Genomic DNA, 17101 nt, shown 5'->3' on the forward strand with positions numbered 1-17101 from the left:
TTACTCTGTATCTAACCCCGTGCTGTACCTGTCCTGGGAGTGTTTGATGGGGACAGTGTAGAGGGAGCTTTACTCTGTATCTAACCCCGTGCTGTACCTGTCCTGGGAGTGTTTGATGGGGACAGTGTAGAGGGAGCTTTACTCTGTATCTAACCCCGTGCTGTACCTGTCCTGGGAGTGTTTGCTGGGGACAGTGTAGAGGGAGCTTTACTCTGTATCTAACCCCGTGCTGTACCTGTCCTGGGAGTGTTTGATGGGGACACTGTAGAGGGAGCTTTACTCTGTATCTAACCCCGTGCTGTACCTGTCCTGCGAGTGTTTGATGGGGACAGTGTAGAGGGAGCTTTACTCTGTATCTAACCCCGTGCTGTACCTGTCCTGGGAGTGTTTGATGGGGACAGTGTAGAGGGAGCTTTACTCTGTATCTAACCCCGTGCTGTACCTGTCCGGGGAGTGTTTGATGGGGACAGTGTAGAGGGAGCTTTACTCTGTATCTAACCCCGTGCTGTACGTGTCCTGGGAGTGTTTGATGGGGACAGTGTAGAGGGAGCTTTACTCTGTATCTAACCCCGTGCTGTACCTGTCCTGGGAGTGTTTGATGGGGACAGTGTAGAGGGAGCTTTACTCTGTATCTAACCCCGTGCTGTACCTGTCCTGGGAGTGTTTGATGGGGACACTGTAGAGGGAGCTTTACTCTGTATCTAACCCCGTGCTGTACCTGTCCTGCGAGTGTTTGATGGGGACAGTGTAAAGGGAGCTTTACTCTGTATCTAACCCCGTGCTGTACCTGTCCTGGGAGTGTTTGATGGGGATAGTGTGGAGGGAGCTTTACTCTGTATCTTACCCCGTGCTGTACCTGTCCTGGGAGTGTTTGATGGGGACAGTGTGGAGGGAGCTTTACTCTGTATCTAACCCCGTGCTGTACCTGTCCTGGGAGTATTTGATGGGACAGTGCAGAGGGAGCTTTACTCTGTATATAACCCCGTGCTGTACCTGTCCTGGGAGTGTTTGATGGGGGCAGTGTAGAGGGAGCTTTACTCTGTATCTAACCCCGTGCTGTACCTGTCCTGGGAGTGTTTGATGGGGGCAGTGTAGAGGGAGCTTTACTCTGTATCGAACCCTGTGCTGTACCTGTCCTGGGAGTGTTTGATGGGGACAGTGTCGAGGGAGCTTCACTCTGTATCTAACCCCATGCTGTACCTGTCCTGGGAGTGTTTGATGGGGACAGTGTCGAGGGAGCTTCACTCTGTATCTAACCCCATGCTGTACCTGTCCTGGGAGTGTTTGATGGGGACAGTGTCGAGGGAGCTTTACTCTGTATCTAACCCCGTGCTGTACCTGTCCTGGGAGTGTTCGATGGGGACAGTGTAGAGGGAGCTTCACTCTGTATCTAACCCCGTGCTGTACCAGTCCTGGGAGTGTTTGATGTGGACAGTGTAGAGGGAGCTTTACTCTGTATCTAACCCCGTGCTGTACCTGTCCTGGGAGTGTTTGATGTGGACAGTGCAGAGGGAGCTTTACTCTGTATCTAACCCCGTGCTGTACCTGTCCTGGGAGTGTTTGATGTGGACAGTGTCGAGGGAGCTTTACTCTGTATCTAACCCCGTGCTGTACCTGTCCTGGGAGGGTTTGATGTGGACAGTGTAGAGGGAGCTTTTCTCTGTATCTAACCCCGTGCTGTACCTGTCCTGGGAATGTTTGATGTGGACAGTGTAGAGGGAGCTTTACTCTGTATCATACCCCGTGCTGTACCTGTCCTGGGAATGTTTGATGGGGACAGTGTAGAGGGAGCTTTACTCTGTATCTAACCGCGTGCTGTACCTGTCCTGGGAGTGTTTGATGTGGACAGTGTCGAGGGAGCTTTACTCTGTATCTAACCCCGTGCTGTACCTGTCATGGGAGTGTTTGATGTGGACAGTGTAGAGGGAGCTTTACCCTGTATCTAACCCTGTGCTGTACCTGTCCTGGGAGTGTTTGATGTGGACAGTGGAGAGGGAGCTTTACTCTGTATCTAACCAAGTGCTGTACCTGTCCTGGGAGTGTTTGATGTGGACAGTGTAGAGGGAGCTTTACTCTGTATCTAACCCCGTGCTGTACCTGTCCTGGGAATGTTTGATGTGGACAGTGTAGAGGGAGCTTTACTCTGTATCTCACCCCGTGCTGTACCTGTGCTGGGAGTGTTTGATGTGGACAGTGTAGAGGGAGCTTTACTCTGTATCTAACCCCGTGCTGTACCTGTCCTGGGAGTGTTTGATGGGGACAGTGTAGAGGGAGCTTTACTCTGTATCTAACCCCGTGCTGTACCTGTCCTGGGAGTGTTTGATGGGGACAGTGTAGAGGGAGCTTTACTCTGTATCTAACCCCGTGCTGTACCTGTCCTGGGAGTGTTTGATGGGGACAGTGTAGAGGGAGCTTTACTCTGTATCTAACCCCGTGCTGTACCTGTCCTGGGAGTGTTTGATGGGGACAGTGTAGAGGGAGCTTTACTCTGTATCTAACCCCGTGCTGTACCTGTCCTGGGAGTGTTTGATGGGGACAGTGTAGAGGGAGCTTTACTCTGTATCTAACCCCGTGCTGTACCTGTCCGGGGAGTGTTTGATGGGGACAGTGTAGAGGGAGCTTTACTCTGTATCTAACCCCGTGCTGTACCTGTCCTGGGAGTGTTTGATGGGGACAGTGTAGAGGGAGCTTTACTCTGTATCTAACCCCGTGCTGTACCTGTCCTGGGAGTGTTTGATGGGGACAGTGTAGAGGGAGCTTTACTCTGTATCTAACCCCGTGCTGTACCTGTCCTGGGAGTGTTTGATGGGGACACTGTAGAGGGAGCTTTACTCTGTATCTAACCCCGTGCTGTACCTGTCCTGCGAGTGTTTGATGGGGACAGTGTAAAGGGAGCTTTACTCTGTATCTAACCCCGTGCTGTACCTGTCCTGGGAGTGTTTGATGGGGATAGTGTGGAGGGAGCTTTACTCTGTATCTTACCCCGTGCTGTACCTGTCCTGGGAGTGTTTGATGGGGACAGTGTGGAGGGAGCTTTACTCTGTATCTAACCCCGTGCTGTACCTGTCCTGGGAGTATTTGATGGGACAGTGCAGAGGGAGCTTTACTCTGTATCTAACCCCGTGCTGTACCTGTCCTGGGAGTGTTTGATGGGGGCAGTGTAGAGGGAGCTTTACTCTGTATCTAACCCCGTGCTGTACCTGTCCTGGGAGTGTTTGATGGGGGCAGTGTAGAGGGAGCTTTACTCTGTATCGAACCCTGTGCTGTACCTGTCCTGGGAGTGTTTGATGGGGACAGTGTCGAGGGAGCTTCACTCTGTATCTAACCCCATGCTGTACCTGTCCTGGGAGTGTTTGATGGGGACAGTGTCGAGGGAGCTACACTCTGTATCTAACCCCATGCTGTACCTGTCCTGGGAGTGTTTGATGGGGACAGTGTCGAGGGAGCTTTACTCTGTATCTAACCCCGTGCTGTACCTGTCCTGGGAGTGTTCGATGGGGACAGTGTAGAGGGAGCTTCACTCTGTATCTAACCCCGTGCTGTACCTGTCCTGGGAGTGTTTGATGTGGACAGTGTAGAGGGAGCTTTACTCTGTATCTAACCCCGTGCTGTACCTGTCCTGGGAGTGTTTGATGTGGACAGTGTACAGGGAGCTTTTCTCTGTATCTAACCCTGTGCTGTACCTGTCCTGGGAGTGTTTGATGGGGACAGTGTCGAGGGAGCTTCACTCTGTATCTAACCCCATGCTGTACCTGTCCTGGGAGTGTTTGATGGGGACAGTGTCGAGGGAGCTTTACTCTGTATCTAACCCCGTGCTGTACCTGTCCTGGGAGTGTTCGATGGGGACAGTGCAGAGGGAGCTTTACTCTGTATCTAACCCCGTGCTGTACCTGTCCTGGGAGTGTTTGATGTGGACAGTGTCGAGGGAGCTTTACTCTGTATCTAACCCCGTGCTGTACCTGTCCTGGGAGGGTTTGATGTGGACAGTGTAGAGGGAGCTTTTCTCTGTATCTAACCCCGTGCTGTACCTGTCCTGGGAATGTTTGATGTGGACAGTGTAGAGGGAGCTTTACTCTGTATCATACCCCGTGCTGTACCTGTCCTGGGAATGTTTGATGGGGACAGTGTAGAGGGAGCTTTACTCTGTATCTAACCGCGTGCTGTACCTGTCCTGGGAGTGTTTGATGTGGACAGTGTCGAGGGAGCTTTACTCTGTATCTAACCCCGTGCTGTACCTGTTCTGGGAGGGTTTGATGTGGACAGTGTAGAGGGAGCTTTTCTCTGTATCTAACCCCGTGCTGTACCTGTCATGGGAGTGTTTGATGTGGACAGTGTAGAGGGAGCTTTACCCTGTATCTAACCCTGTGCTGTACCTGTCCTGGGAGTGTTTGATGTGGACAGTGGAGAGGGAGCTTTACTCTGTATCTAACCCCGTGCTGTACCTGTCCTGGGAGTGTTTGATGTGGACAGTGTAGAGGGAGCTTTACTCTGTATCTAACCCCGTGCTGTACCTGTCCTGGGAATGTTTGATGTGGACAGTGTAGAGGGAGCTTTACTCTGTATCTCACCCCGTGCTGTACCTGTGCTGGGAGTGTTTGATGTGGACAGTGTAGAGGGAGCTTTACTCTGTATCTAACCCCGTGCTGTACCTGTCCTGGGAGTGTTTGATGGGGACAGTGTAGAGGGAGCTTTACTCTGTATCTAACCCCGTGCTGTACCTGTCCTGGGAGTGTTTGATGGGGACAGTGTAGAGGGAGCTTTACTCTGTATCTAACCCCGTGCTGTACCTGTCCTGGGAGTGTTTGATGGGGACAGTGTAGAGGGAGCTTTACTCTGTATCTAACCCCGTGCTGTACCTGTACTGGGAGTGTTTGATGGGGACAGTGTAGAGGGAGCTTTACTCTGTATCTAACCCCGTGCTGTACCTGTCCTGGGAGTGTTTGATGGGGACACTGTAGAGGGAGCTTTACTCTGTATCTAACCCCGTGCTGTACCTGTCCTGGGAGTGTTTGATGGGGACAGTGTAGAGGGAGCTTTACTCTGTATCTAACCCCGTGCTGTACCTGTCCTGGGAGTGTTTGATGGGGACAGTGTAGAGGGAGCTTTACTCTGTATCTAACCCCGTGCTGTACCTGTCCTGGAAGTGTTTGATGGGGACAGTGTAGAGGGAGCTTTACTCTGTATCTAACCCCGTGCTGTACCTGTCCTGGGAGTGTTTGCTGGGGACAGTGTAGAGGGAGCTTTACTCTGTATCTAACCCCGTGCTGTACCTGTCCTGGGAGTGTTTGATGGGGACACTGTAGAGGGAGCTTTACTCTGTATCTAACCCCGTGCTGTACCTGTCCTGCGAGTGTTTGATGGGGACAGTGTAGAGGGAGCTTTACTCTGTATCTAACCCCGTGCTGTACCTGTCCTGGGAGTGTTTGATGGGGACAGTGTAGAGGGAGCTTTACTCTGTATCTAACCCCGTGCTGTACCTGTCCGGGGAGTGTTTGATGGGGACAGTGTAGAGGGAGCTTTACTCTGTATCTAACCCCGTGCTGTACCTGTCCTGGGAGTGTTTGATGGGGACAGTGTAGAGGGAGCTTTACTCTGTATCTAACCCCGTGCTGTACCTGTCCTGGGAGTGTTTGATGGGGACAGTGTAGAGGGAGCTTTACTCTGTATCTAACCCCGTGCTGTACCTGTCCTGGGAGTGTTTGATGGGGACACTGTAGAGGGAGCTTTACTCTGTATCTAACCCCGTGCTGTACCTGTCCTGCGAGTGTTTGATGGGGACAGTGTAAAGGGAGCTTTACTCTGTATCTAACCCCGTGCTGTACCTGTCCTGGGAGTGTTTGATGGGGACACTGTAGAGGGAGCTTTACTCTGTATCTAACCCCGTGCTGTACCTGTCCTGCGAGTGTTTGATGGGGACAGTGTAAAGGGAGCTTTACTCTGTATCTAACCCCGTGCTGTACCTGTCCTGGGAGTGTTTGATGGGGATAGTGCAGAGGGAGCTTTACTCTGTATCTAACCCCGTGCTGTACCTGTCCTGGGAGTGTTTGATGGGGGCAGTGTAGAGGGAGCTTTACTCTGTATCTAACCCCGTGCTGTACCTGTCCTGGGAGTGTTTGATGGGGGCAGTGTAGAGGGAGCTTTACTCTGTATCGAACCCTGTGCTGTACCTGTCCTGGGAGTGTTTGATGGGGACAGTGTCGAGGGAGCTTCACTCTGTATCTAACCCCATGCTGTACCTGTCCTGGGAGTGTTTGATGGGGACAGTGTCGAGGGAGCTTCACTCTGTATCTAACCCCATGCTGTACCTGTCCTGGGAGTGTTTGATGGGGACAGTGTCGAGGGAGCTTTACTCTGTATCTAACCCCGTGCTGTACCTGTCCTGGGAGTGTTCGATGGGGACAGTGTAGAGGGAGCTTCACTCTGTATCTAACCCCGTGCTGTACCTGTCCTGGGAGTGTTTGATGTGGACAGTGTAGAGGGAGCTTTACTCTGTATCTAACCCCGTGCTGTACCTGTCCTGGGAGTGTTTGATGTGGACAGTGTACAGGGAGCTTTTCTCTGTATCTAACCCTGTGCTGTACCTGTCCTGGGAGTGTTTGATGGGGACAGTGTCGAGGGAGCTTCACTCTGTATCTAACCCCATGCTGTACCTGTCCTGGGAGTGTTTGATGGGGACAGTGTCGAGGGAGCTTTACTCTGTATCTAACCCCGTGCTGTACCTGTCCTGGGAGTGTTCGATGGGGACAGTGCAGAGGGAGCTTTACTCTGTATCTAACCCCGTGCTGTACCTGTCCTGGGAGTGTTTGATGTGGACAGTGTAGAGGGAGCTTTACTCTGTATCTAACCCCGTGCTGTACCTGTCCTGGGAGTGTTTGATGTGGACAGTGTACAGGGAGCTTTTCTCTGTGTCTAACCCCGTGCTGTACCTGTCCTGGGAATGTTTGATGTGGACAGTGTAGAGGGAGCTTTACTCTGTATCTAACCCCGTGCTGTACCTGTCCTGGGAATGTTTGATGGGGACAGTGTAGAGGGAGCTTTACTCTGTATCAAACCCCGTGCTGTACCAGACCTGGGAGTGTTTGATGTGGACAGTGTCGAGGGAGCTTTACTCTGTATCTAACCCCGTGCTGTATCTGTCCTGGGAGTGTTTGATGTGGACAGTGGAGAGGGAGCTTTACTCTGTATCTAACCCCGTGCTGTACCTGTCCTGGGAGTGTTTGATGGGGACAGTGTAGAGGGAGCTTTACTCTGTATCTAACCCCGTGCTGTACCTGTCCTGGGAGTGTTTGTTGGGGACAGTGTAGAGGGAGCTTTACTCTGTATCTAAGCCCGTGCTGTTCCTGTCCTGGGTGTGTTTGATGGGGACAGTGTAGAGCTAGCTTTACTCTGTATCTAACCCCGTGCTGTACCTGTCCTGGGAATGTTTGATGTGGACAGTGTAGAGGGGGCTTTACTCTGTATCATACCCCGTGCTGTACCTGTCCTGGGAATGTTTGATGGGGACAGTGTAGAGGGAGCTTTACTCTGTATCTCACCCCGTGCTGTACCTGTCCTGGGAGTGTTTGATGTGGACAGTGTAGAGGGAGCTTTACTCTGTATCTAACCCCGTGCTGTACCTGTCCTGGGAGTGATTGATGGGGACAGTGTAGAGGGAGCTTTACTCTGTATCTAACCCCGTGCTGTACCTGTCCTGGGAGTGTTTGATGGGGACAGTGTAGAGGGAGCTTTACTCTGTATCTTACCCCGTGCTGTACCTGTCCTGGGAGTGTTTGATGTGGGCAGTATAGAGGGAGCTTTACCCTGTATCTAACCCCGTGCTGTACCTGTCCGGGGAGTGTTTGATGGGGACAGTGTAGAGGGAGCTTTACTCTGTATCTAACCCCGTGCTGTACCTGTCCTGGGAGTGTTTGATGTGGACAGTGTAGAGGGAGCTTTACCCTGTATCTAACCCTGTGCTGTACCTGTCCTGGGAGTGTTTGATGTGGACAGTGTAGAGGGAGCTTTACTCTGTATCTAACCCCGTGCTGTACCTGTGCTGGGAGTGTTTGATGTGGACAGTGTAGAGGGAGCTTTACTCTGTATCTAACCCCGTGCTGTACCGGTCCTGGGAATGTTTGATGTGGACAGTGTAGAGGGAGCTTTACTCTGTATCATACCCAGTGCTGTACCTGTCCTGGGAATGTTTGATGGGGACAGTGTAGAGGGAGCTTTACTCTGTATCTCATACCGTGCTGTACCTGTCCTGGGAGTGTTTGATGGGGACAGTGTAGAGGGAGCTTTATCCTGTATCTAACCCCGTGCTGTACCTGTCCTGGGAGTGTTTGGTGTGGACAGCGTAGAGGGAGCTTTACTCTGTATCTAACCCCGTGCTGTACCTGTCCGGGGAGTGTTCGATGGGGACAGTGTAGAGGGAGCTTTACTCTGTATCTAACCCTGTGCTGTACCAGTCCTGGGAGTGTTTGATGTGGACAGTGCAGAGGGAGCTTTACTCTGTATCTAACCCCGTGCTGTACTTGTCCTGGGAGTGTTTGATGTGGACAGTGTAGAGGGAGCTTTACTCTGTATCATACCCCGTGCTGTACATGTTCTGGGAATGTTTGATGGGGACAGTGTAGAGGGAGCTTTACTCTGTATCTCACCCCGTGCTGTACCTGTCCTGGGAGTGTTTGATGGGGACAGTGTAGAGGGAGCTTTACCCTGTATCCAACCCCATGCTGTACCTGTCCTGGGAGTGTTTGATGTGGACTGTGTAGAGGGAGCTTTACCCTGTATCTAACCCCGTGCTGTACCTGTCCTGGGAGTGTTTGATGTGGACAGTGTAGAGGGAGCTTTACTCTGTATCTAACCCCGTGCTGTACCTGTCCTGGGAGGGTTTGATGTGGACAGTGTAGAGGGAGCTTTTCTCTGTATCTAACCCCGTGCTGTACCTGTCCTGGGAATGTTTGATGTGGACAGTGTAGAGGGAGCTTTACTCTGTATCATACCCAGTGCTGTACCTGTCCTGGGAATGTTTGATGGGGACAGTGTAGAGTGAGCTTTACTCTGTATCTAACCGCGTGCTGTACCTGTCCTGGGAGTGTTTGATGTGGACAGTGTCGAGGGAGCTTTACTCTGTATCTAACCCCGTGCTGTACCTGTTCTGGGAGGGTTTGATGTGGACAGTGTAGAGGGAGCTTTTCTCTGTATCTAACCCCGTGCTGTACCTGTCATGGGAGTGTTTGATGTGGACAGTGTAGAGGGAGCTTTACCCTGTATCTAACCCTGTGCTGTACCTGTCCTGGGAGTGTTTGATGTGGACAGTGGAGAGGGAGCTTTACTCTGTATCTAACCCCGTGCTGTACCTGTCATGGGAGTGTTTGATGTGGACAGTGTAGAGGGAGCTTTACTCTGTATCTAACCCCGTGCTGTACCTGTCCTGGGAGTGTTTGATGTGGACAGTGTAGAGGGAGCTTTACTCTGTATCTAACCCCGTGCTGTACCTGTCCTGGGAATGTTTGATGTGGACAGTGTAGAGGGAGCTTTACTCTGTATCTCACCCCGTGCTGTACCTGTGCTGGGAGTGTTTGATGTGGACAGTGTAGAGGGAGCTTTACTCTGTATCTAACCCCGTGCTGGACCTGTCCTGGGAATGTTTGAAGTGGACAGTGTAGAGGGAGCTTTACTCTGTATCATACCCAGTGCTGTACCTGTCCTGGGAATGTTTGATGGGGACAGTGTAGAAGGAGCTTTACTCTGTATCTCACACCGTGCTGTACCTGTCCTGGGAGTGTTTGATGGGGACAGTGTAGAGGGAGCTTTATCCTGTATCTAACCCTGTGCTGTACCTGTCCAGGGAGTGTTTGATGTGGACAGCGTAGAGGGAGCTTTACTCTGTATCTAACCCCGTGCTGTACCTGTCCGGGGAGTGTTCGATGGGGACAGTGTAGAGGGAGCTTTACTCTGTATCTAACCCAGTGCTGTACCTGTCCTGGGAATGTTTGATGGGGACAGTGTAGAGGGAGCTTTACTCTGTATCTAAGCCCGTGCTGTTCCTGTCCTGGGTGTGTTTGATGGGGACAGTGTAGAGCTAGCTTTACTCTGTATCTAACCCCGTGCTGTACCTGTCCTGGGAATGTTTGATGTGGACAGTGTAGAGGGGGCTTTACTCTGTATCATACCCCGTGCTGTACCTGTCCTGGGAATGTTTGATGGGGACAGTGTAGAGGGAGCTTTACTCTGTATCTCACCCCGTGCTGTACCTGTCCTGGGAGTGTTTGATGTGGACAGTGTAGAGGGAGCTTTACTCTGTATCTAACCCCGTGCTGTACCTGTCCTGGGAGTGATTGATGGGGACAGTGTAGAGGGAGCTTTACTCTGTATCTAACCCCGTGCTGTACCTGTCCTGGGAGTGTTTGATGGGGACAGTGTAGAGGGAGCTTTACTCTGTATCTTACCCCGTGCTGTACCTGTCCTGGGAGTGTTTGATGTGGGCAGTATAGAGGGAGCTTTACCCTGTATCTAACCCCGTGCTGTACCTGTCCGGGGAGTGTTTGATGGGGACAGTGTAGAGGGAGCTTTACTCTGTATCTAACCCCGTGCTGTACCTGTCCTGGGAGTGTTTGATGTGGACAGTGTAGAGGGAGCTTTACCCTGTATCTAACCCTGTGCTGTACCTGTCCTGGGAGTGTTTGATGTGGACAGTGTAGAGGGAGCTTTACTCTGTATCTAACCCCGTGCTGTACCTGTGCTGGGAGTGTTTGATGTGGACAGTGTAGAGGGAGCTTTACTCTGTATCTAACCCCGTGCTGTACCGGTCCTGGGAATGTTTGATGTGGACAGTGTAGAGGGAGCTTTACTCTGTATCATACCCAGTGCTGTACCTGTCCTGGGAATGTTTGATGGGGACAGTGTAGAGGGAGCTTTACTCTGTATCTCATACCGTGCTGTACCTGTCCTGGGAGTGTTTGATGGGGACAGTGTAGAGGGAGCTTTATCCTGTATCTAACCCCGTGCTGTACCTGTCCTGGGAGTGTTTGGTGTGGACAGCGTAGAGGGAGCTTTACTCTGTATCTAACCCCGTGCTGTACCTGTCCGGGGAGTGTTCGATGGGGACAGTGTAGAGGGAGCTTTACTCTGTATCTAACCCTGTGCTGTACCAGTCCTGGGAGTGTTTGATGTGGACAGTGCAGAGGGAGCTTTACTCTGTATCTAACCCCGTGCTGTACTTGTCCTGGGAGTGTTTGATGTGGACAGTGTAGAGGGAGCTTTACTCTGTATCATACCCCGTGCTGTACATGTTCTGGGAATGTTTGATGGGGACAGTGTAGAGGGAGCTTTACTCTGTATCTCACCCCGTGCTGTACCTGTCCTGGGAGTGTTTGATGGGGACAGTGTAGAGGGAGCTTTACCCTGTATCCAACCCCATGCTGTACCTGTCCTGGGAGTGTTTGATGTGGACTGTGTAGAGGGAGCTTTACCCTGTATCTAACCCCGTGCTGTACCTGTCCTGGGAGTGTTTGATGTGGACAGTGTAGAGGGAGCTTTACTCTGTATCTAACCCCGTGCTGTACCTGTCCTGGGAGGGTTTGATGTGGACAGTGTAGAGGGAGCTTTTCTCTGTATCTAACCCCGTGCTGTACCTGTCCTGGGAATGTTTGATGTGGACAGTGTAGAGGGAGCTTTACTCTGTATCATACCCAGTGCTGTACCTGTCCTGGGAATGTTTGATGGGGACAGTGTAGAGTGAGCTTTACTCTGTATCTAACCGCGTGCTGTACCTGTCCTGGGAGTGTTTGATGTGGACAGTGTCGAGGGAGCTTTACTCTGTATCTAACCCCGTGCTGTACCTGTTCTGGGAGGGTTTGATGTGGACAGTGTAGAGGGAGCTTTTCTCTGTATCTAACCCCGTGCTGTACCTGTCATGGGAGTGTTTGATGTGGACAGTGTAGAGGGAGCTTTACCCTGTATCTAACCCTGTGCTGTACCTGTCCTGGGAGTGTTTGATGTGGACAGTGGAGAGGGAGCTTTACTCTGTATCTAACCCCGTGCTGTACCTGTCATGGGAGTGTTTGATGTGGACAGTGTAGAGGGAGCTTTACTCTGTATCTAACCCCGTGCTGTACCTGTCCTGGGAGTGTTTGATGTGGACAGTGTAGAGGGAGCTTTACTCTGTATCTAACCCCGTGCTGTACCTGTCCTGGGAATGTTTGATGTGGACAGTGTAGAGGGAGCTTTACTCTGTATCTCACCCCGTGCTGTACCTGTGCTGGGAGTGTTTGATGTGGACAGTGTAGAGGGAGCTTTACTCTGTATCTAACCCCGTGCTGGACCTGTCCTGGGAATGTTTGAAGTGGACAGTGTAGAGGGAGCTTTACTCTGTATCATACCCAGTGCTGTACCTGTCCTGGGAATGTTTGATGGGGACAGTGTAGAAGGAGCTTTACTCTGTATCTCACACCGTGCTGTACCTGTCCTGGGAGTGTTTGATGGGGACAGTGTAGAGGGAGCTTTATCCTGTATCTAACCCTGTGCTGTACCTGTCCAGGGAGTGTTTGATGTGGACAGCGTAGAGGGAGCTTTACTCTGTATCTAACCCCGTGCTGTACCTGTCCGGGGAGTGTTCGATGGGGACAGTGTAGAGGGAGCTTTACTCTGTATCTAACCCAGTGCTGTACCTGTCCTGGGAATGTTTGATGGGGACAGTGTAGAAGGAGCTTTACTCTGTATCTCACACCGTGCTGTACCTGTCCTGGGAGTGTTTGATGGGGACAGTGTAGAGGGAGCTTTATCCTGTATCTAACCCCGTGCTGTACCTGTCCTGGGAGTGTTTGATGGGGACAGTGTAGAGGGAGCTTTACTCTGTATCTAACCCCGTGCTGTACCTGTCCTGGGAGTGTTTGATGTGGACAGTGTAGAGGGAGCTTTACCCTGTAGCTAACCCCGTGCTCTGTCCTGGGAGTGTTTGATGTGGACAGTGTAGAGGGAGCTTTACTCTGTATCTAACCCCGTGCTGTACTTGTCCTGGGAGTGTTTGATGTGGACAGTGTAGAGGGAGCTTTACTCTGTATCATACCCCGTGCTGTACATGTTCTGGTAATGTTTGATGGGGACAGTGTAGAGCGAGCTTTACTCTGTATCTCACCCCGTGCTGTACCTGTCCTGGGAGTGTTTGATGGGGACAGTGTAGAGGGAGCTTTACCCTGTATCCAACCCCGTGCTGTACCTGTCCTGGGAGTGTTTGATGTGGACAGTGTAGAGGGAGCTTTACCCTGTATCTAACCCCGTGCTGTACCTGTCCTGGGAGTGTTTGATGTGGACAGTGTAGAGGGAGCTTTACTCTGTATCAAACCCCGTGCTGCACCTGTCCTTGGAGGGTTTGATGTGGACAGTGTAGAGGGAGCTTTTCTCTGTATCTAACCCCGTGCTGTACCTGCCCTGGGAATGTTTGATGTGGACAGTGTAGAGGGAGCTTTACTCTGTATCATACCCCGTGCTGTACCTGTCCTGGGAATGTTTGATGGGGACAGTGTAGAGGGAGCTTTACTCTGTATCTAACCGCGTGCTGTACCTGTCCAGGGAGTGTTTGATGTGGACAGTGTAGAGGGAGCTTTACTCTGTATCTAACCCCGTGCTGTACCTGTCCTGGGAATGTTTGATGGGGACAGTGTCGAGGGAGCTTTACTCTGTATCTAACCCCGTGCTGTACCTGTCCTGGGAGGGTTTGATGTGGACAGTGTAGAGGGAGCTTTTCTCTGTATCTAACCCCGTGCTGTACCTGTCCTGGGAATGTTTGATGTGGACAGTGTAGAGGGAGCTTTACTCTGTATCTAACCGCGTGCTGTACCTGTCCTGGGAGTGTTTGATGTGGACAGTGTAGAGGGAGCTTTACTCTGTATCTAACCCCGTGCTGTACCTGTCCTGGGAATGTTTGATGGGGACAGTGTCGAGGGAGCTTTACTCTGTATCTAACCCCGTGCTGTATCTGTCCTGGGAGTGTTTGATGTGGACAGTGTAGAGGGAGCTTTACTCTGTATCTAACCCCGTGCTTTACCTGTCCTGGGAGTGTTTGATGGGGACAGTGTAGAGGGTGCTTTACTCTGTATCTAACCCCGTGCTGTACCTGTCCTGGGAATGTTTGTTGGGGACAGTGTAGATGGAGCTTTACTCTGTATCTAACCCCGTGCTGTACCTGTCCTGGGAGTGTTCGATGGGGACAGTGTAGAGGGAGCTTTACTCTGTATCTAACCCCGTGCTGTAGCTGTCCTGGGAGTGTTCGATGGGGACAGTGTAGAGGGAGCTTTACTCTGTATCTAACCCCGTGCTGTAGCTGTCCTGGGAGTGTTTGATGGGGACAGTGTAGAGGGAGCTTTACTCTGTATCTAACCCCGTGCTGTAGCTGTCCTGGGAGTGTTTGATGGGGACATTGTAGAGGGAGCTTTACTCTGTATCTAACCCTGTGCTGTACCTGTCCTGGGTGTGTTTGATGGGGACAGTGTAGAGGGAGCTTTACACTGTATCTAACCCCTGCTGTACCTGTCCTGGGAGTGTTTGATGGGGACAGTGTAGAGAGAGCTTTACTCTGTATCTAACCCCGTGCTGTACCTGTCCTGGGAGTGTTTGGTGGGGACAGTGTAGAGGGAGCTTTACTCTGTATCTAACCCCGTACTGTACCTGTCCTGGGAGTGTTTGATGGGGACAGTGTAGAGGGAGCTTTACTCTGTACCTAACCCCGTACTGTACCTGTCCTGGGAGTGTTTGATGGGGACAGTGTAGAGGGAGCTTTACTCTGTATCTAACCCAGTGCTGTACCTGTCCTGGGAGTGTTTGATGGGGACAGTGTAGAGGGAGCTTTACTCTGTATCTAACCCCGTGCTGTACCTGTCCTGGTAGTGTTTGATGGGGACAGTGTAGAGGGAGCTTTACTCTGTATCTAACCCCGTGCTGTGCCTGTCCTGGGAGTGTTTGATGGGGACCGTGTCGAGGGAGCTTTACTCTGTATCTAACCCCGTGCTGTACCTGTCGTGGGAGTGTTTGATGGGGACAGTGTAGAGGGAGCTTTACTCTGTATCTTACCCCGTGCTGTACCTGTCCTGGGAGTGTTTGATGGGGACAGTGTAGAGGGAGCTTTACTCTGTATCTAACCCCGTGCTGTACCTGTCCTGGGAGTGTTTGATGGGGACAGTGTAGAGGGAGCCTTACTCTGTATCTAACCCCGTGCTGGACCTGTCCTGGGAGTGTTTGATGGGGACAGTGTAGTGAGAGCCTAACTCTGTATCTAACCCCGTGCTGTACCTGTCCTGGGAGTGTTTGACGGGGACAATGCAGAGGGAGCTTTACTCTGTATCTAACCCCGTGCTGTACCTGTCCTGGGAGTATTGATGGGAACATTGTAGAGGGAACTTTACTCTGTATCTAACCCCGGTGCTGTACGTGTCCTGGGAGTGTTTGATGGGGACAGTGTAGAGGGAGCTTTACTCTGTATCTAACCCCGTGCTGTACCTGTCCTGGGAGTGTTTGATGGGGACAGTGTAGAGGGAGGTTTACTCTGTATCTAACCCCGTGCTGTACCTGTCCTGGGAGTGTTTGATGTGGCAGTACAGAGGGAGCTTTACTCTGTATCTAACCCCGTGCTGTACCTGTCCTGGGAGTGTTTGATGGGGACAGTGTAGAGGGAGGTTTACGCTGTATCTTACCCGCGCTCTTACACACTTTGCCAGCGTTTAATACCCGTCACTAATTGTAGTTAAGAGTCAACCTGGATCTGGAACCTCGCGTAGGTCAGACCAGGTATGGATGACAAATTTTCTTCCCCAAACGACATTTGTGAGCCAGATGGGGTTTTTAACGACAATCGAGAATAGTTTCATGGTCATCACTACACTTAATTCCAGGGGAGAAATTCTCCGGTATCGGCGCGATGTCCGCCGACCGGCACCAAAAACGGCGCAAATCAGTCGGGCATCGCGCTGCCCCAAAGGTACGGAATCCTCCGCATCTTGGGGGGCAGAGCCCTAACCTTGACGGGTTAGGCCCGAGCCGGACTGATTTCCACCCCGCCAGCTGGCGCGGAAATAACTTTGCCGGGCGACGCATGCGCGGGAGCGTTAGCGGCTGTTCACGGCATCCCCGCGCATGCGCTGTGGAGGAAGTCTCTGCCGCATCCGCCATGTTGGAGACCGTGGCGAAGGCGGAACGAAAAGAGCGCCCCCACGGCACAGGCCCGCCCGCGGATCGGTGGGCCCCGATCGCGGGCCAGGCCACCGTGGGGGCACCCCCCCGGGGCCAGGTCGCCCCGCGCCCCCACCCAGGACCCCGGAGTCCGCCCGCGCCGCCTTGTCCCGCCGGTAAGAGAGGTGGTTTAATCCACGCCGGCGGGACAGGCATTCTAGCAGCGGGACTTCGGCCCAGCCGGGCCGGAGAATCGCGGGGGGGGGGGGGGGGGGGGGCCAGCCGGCGCGGCGCGATTCCTGCCCCCGCCGAACCTCCGGTGGTGGAGAATTCGCCAACCGGCGGGGGCGGGATTCACGCCAGCCCCCGGCGATTCTCCGACCCGGTGGGGCGGTCGGAGAATCTCGCTCCAGATATTTGTTTCAATTTTAATTCAAAATTCCCCATCTGCAGTGACGGGATTTGACGCGAGTACTCAGGGTTTCTGGCTTATTGGTTCAGCGACAATAGCAGTCCTCCTCTGCCTCCACATGTCCTGGGAGTGTTTGAATGGGACAGCAGGAATATTAAACCATTCCGAGCAATTACTAACCTCCATTCCATCAACATCAATCCTCGCTCGGACGCTGAATTTCTGACCAATGAGTCTCAGCTTCGGGACGCAATACAGCAAGCGGTTGTTGAACTGTGGGAGGTCAAGGGTCATGAGGTCAAGACTTTTGCCGGAACAGAAAGGGATGAGAGAGACGTCAGTGAGGAAAAGGCAGACTGAGGCTGCGAGGGCTCACCAGTATGAGGTAGCGATCCTGGCTGCTGCCATTCTTAGCTGACAGTTTGAGAATCGGGCCTTCTTTGATCAGTTCGTTAGTGGGATTCACGATGTCCTCCTCTCCCCCCAGTAGCTCGTAGACCTTTAGGAGCTTCTGCATTCGTTGCTGCAATCAGAGATTGGATT

The 17101-nt window shown here is 52.3% G+C and overlaps 1 protein-coding gene across 1 annotated transcript in view; it reads right to left on the reverse strand.

The window, feature by feature from the left end:
- The window catches only part of fgd1 (FYVE, RhoGEF and PH domain containing 1), a 138216-nt gene that overhangs the window by 72571 nt on the left and 48544 nt on the right, over positions 1-17101 (reverse strand). The window contains exons 10-11 of the mRNA XM_072489010.1: positions 16935-17081; positions 16739-16831 (exon numbers count right to left, since the gene is read on the reverse strand). Coding sequence (XP_072345111.1) covers positions 16739-16831; positions 16935-17081 — 240 coding nt within the window. The remainder of the gene's footprint in view (positions 1-16738; positions 16832-16934; positions 17082-17101) is intronic.

Source organism: Scyliorhinus torazame, chromosome 22, assembly GCF_047496885.1.
Source record: "Scyliorhinus torazame isolate Kashiwa2021f chromosome 22, sScyTor2.1, whole genome shotgun sequence".
Taxonomy (NCBI): domain Eukaryota; kingdom Metazoa; phylum Chordata; class Chondrichthyes; order Carcharhiniformes; family Scyliorhinidae; genus Scyliorhinus; species Scyliorhinus torazame.